The 6,573-nt window shown below is 47.4% G+C and overlaps 1 protein-coding gene across 1 annotated transcript in view; it reads right to left on the bottom strand.

The window, feature by feature from the left end:
* Positions 1-6,271: 6,271 nt before the first annotated feature.
* Positions 6,272-6,573, bottom strand: part of PDCD5 (programmed cell death 5) — a 7,159-nt gene continuing 6,857 nt past the window's right edge. Inside the window, exon 6 of the mRNA XM_018570011.1 lies at positions 6,272-6,378. Within this exon, the coding sequence (XP_018425513.1) occupies positions 6,331-6,378 (48 nt within the window). The 3' untranslated portion in view covers positions 6,272-6,330. The remainder of the gene's footprint in view (positions 6,379-6,573) is intronic.

Genomic DNA, 6,573 nt, shown 5'->3' with positions numbered 1-6,573 from the left:
AGAAGGTTACTACATCGTAGGCAACCTCTGCTTTCCAAATCCCATCATGCCTCTGGGAATCATGTATGGCAATGTCTTATGGGAATCATGAGTATGGCAATGGCTTATGGGACTTGTAGTTCTACAACAGCTGGAGTGTCAAGGTTGCCTACCCCCTGCCATAGAGACTCTGCACGTGTCACCCCCTCCACCAGCACTTTATGTATAAATGTAATTCACCCATTGGGAGTGAAAGGGGAAGGTCAGTGAGTGCAACTGTGGAGGTCGGCATTGTAGTGAGCCTGTTGTTTTGCCCTGCAAAGATTACGTGTGATGTCGGTGAATCCGAGCAGGCAAGAGAATTATTATTACTATACAGGATTTATAGAGCGCCAACAGTGTGCGCAGCGCTTTACAATATAAGGAAGACATTACAATCACAAGACGAGATGGTACGGAGGGCCCTGCCATTCCATATTTACCTCAACATTGTCCCTATATAAAGTATAATAAGGGGAGAAAGGCGTCTATAAAGAGTTCTAGATGCAGAATAGATCCATTTCACCCTCTTCTGTCCCTTTGCCGTGTATAGGAACAATGCTCAGGTATACGGGGATATCCGTTTTCATGACCTGACTCGGCTCTAAGAATTCACAATTCTAATAAAAATAATCTGGAATGTTAAATGTGAGAAGAAATGATAACTAATAAAAGTTTTGACTTTTAGAACTATGGGGTTAGGGCTTTTCCCCATAGTTCTCCTAAGGGTCACGGGAGGATACAAACTAGCGTTCTCCCGTCATCCTAAGCTCAGTATATAGCGAGCTACAGCTCTGGGTATACTGAGACGCCGCAGGTGGGACGGATCCCGACAATACTGTCTGGATCCACCCAGCTGAGTGATTGACAGCTGGTTCTGCCTATCTAGAGGCAGAGCCAGATGTGCACGCCCCCTCCCCCGTCCGATCCGCCAGTCAGCGCTGGAGGATCGTACAGGGGAGGGATCCCTGCAGGGAGCCGTGAGCGACAGTCACGGCTCTCTGCAGGGATAGATCGAGAAGTGAGCAAGTGACGGTATGTGTTGGCTCACTTCCCGATCTACTGAGCCGACCTGTGACAGTCCCATTGTCACAGGTCGGCCCAGATTATGACGCTGAGTGAAAAATTACTCGCCTCATAATTCTCCTTTTGGCTGCGACATACGAGAATGATAAAGTAGCTCCAATTCTCTGCTACGCGCCCAGAACTCTAGAAGCACGTTTTATTATTTCTCTTGGCGTTGCACCCGGACGCGGACGAACGGCGTTCTCACACGGCATCTATATCGTCATTTCCGGCCGTTCTCTGTGAACAGTATTTGTAATAATTGTAGTGCACCGAATACGGAGGAATCCTCGTCGCAGCATGAGCCGGTTATTCACGTGTATATTTTTCTACATAATTTATGTTTCTTTCTAATGTGCCTTCACCAGTGCCAAGTACTAAAGGGTTCCGTGTAATAAAAGACTCTGCAACACATTCCCGGCTCTGCTTCACTTTGTTGTAATTGGGGAAAGTATAAAACCTGCAACGGCTGAGATTAAAGTGCATCCGTCCAATGAAAACTGACCTTAAAGGGGACGGCATCCTTCCGCAGCTTCCTTGGTTTTATAAGTTGGCCGTCGTCCTCTTCCTTGCTTTCTGAATACACTCAGATGCAGAACTCTGTGAATAATATGCTTATAGGGGGAAATGATTGTCTCTGAACCACTCTGCATTTGCTTCTCTGAAATACACTATATGGCCAAGTTTGTGGACACCTGACCATCATATCTATTACAAGATTGTTGAACATTCCATTCCAAAACCATTAATATGGAGTTGCCCCCCCCCCCCCCCCCCCTTCCCATTAATATGGAGCTGGCCCCTTCTCCCCCATGGCCATTAATATGGAGTTGGATCCCTTCATGGTCATTAATATGGAGTTGGCCTCTTCTCCTCCCCCGTGGCCGTTAATATGGAGTTGGCCTCTTCTCCTCCCCCGTGGCCGTTAATATGGAGTTGGCCTCTTCTCCTCCCCCGTGGCCGTTAATATGGAGTTGGCCTCTTCTCCTCCCCCGTGGCCGTTAATATGGAGTTGGCCTCTTCTCCTCCCCCGTGGCCGTTAATATGGAGTTGGCCTCTTCTCCTCCCCCGTGGCCGTTAATATGGAGTTGGCCTCTTCTCCTCCCCCGTGGCCGTTAATATGGAGTTGGCCTCTTCTCCTCCCCCGTGGCCGTTAATATGGAGTTGGCCTCTTCTCCTCCCCCGTGGCCGTTAATATGGAGTTGGCCTCTTCTCCTCCCCCGTGGCCGTTAATATGGAGTTGGCCTCTTCTCCTCCCCCGTGGCCGTTAATATGGAGTTGGCCTCTTCTCCTCCCCCGTGGCCGTTAATATGGAGTTGGCCTCTTCTCCTCCCCCGTGGCCGTTAATATGGAGTTGGCCTCTTCTCCTCCCCCGTGGCCGTTAATATGGAGTTGGCCCCTGCTCCCCCATAGCCATTAATATGGAGTTGCCCCCCCCCCCCCCCCCTTCCCATTAATATGGAGCTGGCCCCTTCTCCCCCATGGCCATTAATATGGAGTTGGCCCCTTCTCCCTTCATGACTTTTAATATGGAGTTGGTCCCTCCTCCCTTCATGGACAATTAATATGGGGTTGTCTCCTCCTCCACTCATGGCCATTTATATTGAGTTGGATCCCTTCATGGCCATTAATATGGAGTTAGATCCCTCCATGGTCATTAATATGGAGTTGGATCGCTCCATGGTCATTAATATGGAGTTGGATCCCTCCATAGTCATTAATATGGAGTTGGATCCCCCATGGCCATTAATATGGAGCTGGCCCCTCCTCCCCCATGGCCATTAATATGGAGTTGGCCCCTTCTCCTCCCCCGTGGCCATTAATATGGAGTTGGCCCCTTCTCCTCCCCCGTGGCCATTAATATGGAGTTGGCCCCTTCTCCTCCCCCGTGGCCGTTAATATGGAGTTGGCCCCTTCTCCCCCATAGCCATTAATATGGAGTTGGTCCCTCCTCCCTTCATGGACAATTAATATGGGGTTGCCTCCTCCTCCACTCATGGCCATTTATATTGAGTTGCTTCCCCTCATGGCCATTAATATGGAGTTGGATCCCTTCATGGTCATTAATATGGAGTTGGACCACCCATGGCCATTAATATAGAGTTGGATCCCTTCATGGCCATTAATATAGAGTATGGATCCCTCCATGGTCATTAATATGGAGTTGGATCCCTCCATGGTCATTTAATATGGAGTTGGATCGCTCCATGGTCATTAATATGGAGTTGGATCGCTCCATGGTCATTAATATAGAGTATGGATCCCTCCATGGTCATTAATATGGAGTTGGATCGCTCCATGGTCATTAATATGGAGTTGGATCCCTCCATGGTCATTAATATGGAGTTGGATCGCTCCATGGTCATTAATATAGAGTATGGATCCCTTCATGGCCATTAATCCCCCCATTAATATGGAGTTGAATCCCCCCCCATGGCCATTAATATGGAGTTGCCTCCCTTTTCTGCTATAATATCCTCCACTTTTGGGAAGGCTTTCCAGAAGATTTGAGGGTGGCTGCGGGAATTTGTCCCATTTGTGATGTCAGTTACTGATGTTGGATGAGAAGACCTGGCTATAAATCAGCATTCTAGTTCAGTAGGGTTGAGGTCAGGGCTCTGTGAAAGACACTCCAGTTCCTCCACACGAGACTGGTCACAGCATTTCTTTATGGAGTTGGCTTTGTACACAGGGGACAGAAAAGGGTCTTCGCCAAACTGTTACAAGGATAAAGGAGCACAATTGTCTACAATGCCTTTGTACAGTGTAACATTAACAGGAAACATGGCAACTCAAGTGTGAAAGTGTCTGCATACCATTGGCCATATGGTGTAGGGGTGGGTCAGGTGTCCACATACTTTGGCCATGTTCCTCTTGTTGGACAGGTCACAGCGGTGGAAGGGTAGGCGACACATCAGAATTGTGGCTCTACTCTGAGCTGAAGTCTGCCACAGCCCAACTCCAGGGGTGGGTACATCGCTGCAGATGATTATAACACATATGTATTAGGGCTGGTAATGATTACAATTTTCGTGTTCGATTAATCTAAAAAATTTTTGATTATAACGCACATACAGATTCAACTACATTGGCCTATACACATACAGCACAGCAATGAAGTAATAAAATGAACTAGGATCACACTCATCCAGCACGTTATTCATCTCACGTGCCCCACTCAATATGGCCGCCGTTTGAGTGGGGCAACTCAATAATAATGTGCCGGATTAGTGTGATCCTAGTTCATTTTATTACTTCATTGCTGTGCTGTATGTGTATAGGCCAATGTAGTTGGTTAAACCTAGTAGTAACCTCACAGTTCAGAAGTCATCACACAGATCGTGAGTAATATCAGTATTGGAGTTATAAATTAGTAGTAATTACACAGTTCAGTAATCCACAGTATAGGGCAGTGGTGGCGAACCTTGGCACTCCAGCTGTGCCAAAACTACAAATCCCAAGATGCATCTGCCTCTGGGAGTTATGTCTGTGGCTGTCAGAGCCTTGCAATGCCTCATGGGACTTGTAGTTCCAAAACAGCTGGAGTGCCAAGGTTCGCCATCACTGGTATAGGCAATAATCATGAATGGTTATCTCCAGGCATTTATAGCATAGTCCAGAATCCACAATATTCCTCATAGGAAATAATCAGCAGGCTCTATTAGGAGTCCCCACTAGGTGGTGCTGTTCCCTAAACAATCCCCGCCTCTAGTTATAACGATCAGGATAACGTTTGTAACAGGACTGAAGGCAGGCTCAGACGACCCAGGCTACTTGCGGTTTCTGGATGTCAGCAGAGTGAGACGGAAACCCACGATGCAGGAGGGGTTGAGCTGGAGACTGAGAGCGGCGTCTTCAATGGTGGAGAGATCCGTGACAGCAGGAGAACCAGCACAGCACTATAGAAGGATGTCACCGGACTCCTCCCCCCTTCCCTTCGTTAACCTATGGAGCCACTCGGGGAAGGGGGGAGGAGTCCGGTGACGTCACAGACATCCCAGAAGCCGGCGGAGAGGTGAGTAATGATCAAAACATTAATTGATCAAAAAAAATTAACGATTAAATCGAGGAATGAATCGTTAATTTCTGCAGCCCTAATATTTATATAGCGCCGCCAGCTTTACATAGTGCACCTTCACATCAGTCCCTGCCCTCGAGGAGCTCATAATGCTGCCAAGGTGCCTCTATTACAAAGCCAGCACCAGCTTTTGAAGGAGTCTGGAAACGACAAACTTCAGCACTACCCAGGAGCCTCATCTGTAACATAAAAGGTTTCACCCAAAAAGGGAAATTCCACCTTTTGAATGAAAAATGTATAAATGAACATTCTTCATAAAAGAAGACGTGCATTTATTTTACATAGGAGCCAGTAAAGCATTGCAGCTGCAATGGTGGGTGCAATGCTGCGGCTCCTGCAGAGTCTTCCTCCCTTCCGAGGTACAGACATTCACTTACAAGGAGAGGAGGAAGTGCCAAAAGGTCTGCAAGTCCTGTGACATCACCACACTTGTATTCCATGCCGTGGCTGTTGGGGTGTCAAATGATCTGTGAATGGATGGCGCAGTCGCATCAAACACATAAGCAAGCCTCAGGAGAGCTGAAACCCGCAGTACAGCAAGTAAGGGGGCCGGAGGGTTGCGATCTGACCACGTTTCATGTTACACCCTGAACACGGCGACACCATGACACGTTGTCAGAAAAGTTAAGCCGTGCAAAGCGAGGGCACTCCTATGTAAGTCAGACACCCCCAACCACTTAAGAGTTACCCGTCTACGATAAAGCGCAAGATGACGGCTACAACTTAAGAATTTCAGCACAAAAGGACTTTTATTGTTTTTTGTTTCTCTTTCAGAAAGCAATGGCACAATCCTCCAATGAAATGGTCACATGAAGAAAAACAAAAAAAAATGTTTATGGTTTGACTGGGAACTGAAACTCTTAGAATATAATAAGATTAAATAATATACTGTGAGAAGGGGAAGGAGGGGAATTCTGAGAGGAAAATCTCCGTCTAAAAGTAACAATACGTAAACTGTGCGTCACAACCAATCCCCATCAGAGGCGATCATACAAGGAAATGAATGATTGCCACTTTAATGGGATCTCCACTTTGCAAACAAAGCTCCCCAAAAAATCAAATACACATGATAATGTCTTTTGGACAATTGTAGAAGATAACTCGGTGCCATTTGTGAACAATGCATGTGTTGTAAAACAAGTGCTCCCCGATAATCCCTTTGCAGCGCCTCAGTCGTCATCCTCCTCATCGGAGTCCATCACTTTCCTTCTGTTAAACTGGAAGAGAGAAACGCAGAGTCAGTTTTGTAGTGCAGACCCGCCATTCACAATCAGGGTTCCTCCAGAAGGTGCCAGGGGGGGCGCTGAGCAATGACACCTACAATGACTACTAATATACGGGGGGCAATGCCCCATCGAGTCGCCATGCAAGGGGGGGCAATGCCCCATCGAGGTGCCATGCAAGGGGGGGCG

This window comes from Nanorana parkeri, unplaced genomic scaffold (genome assembly GCF_000935625.1).
Source record: "Nanorana parkeri isolate BGI_ZX_2015 unplaced genomic scaffold, ASM93562v1 scaffold1441, whole genome shotgun sequence".
NCBI lineage: Eukaryota > Metazoa > Chordata > Amphibia > Anura > Dicroglossidae > Nanorana > Nanorana parkeri.
This window is presented reverse-complemented; position numbering and strand designations above follow the sequence as displayed.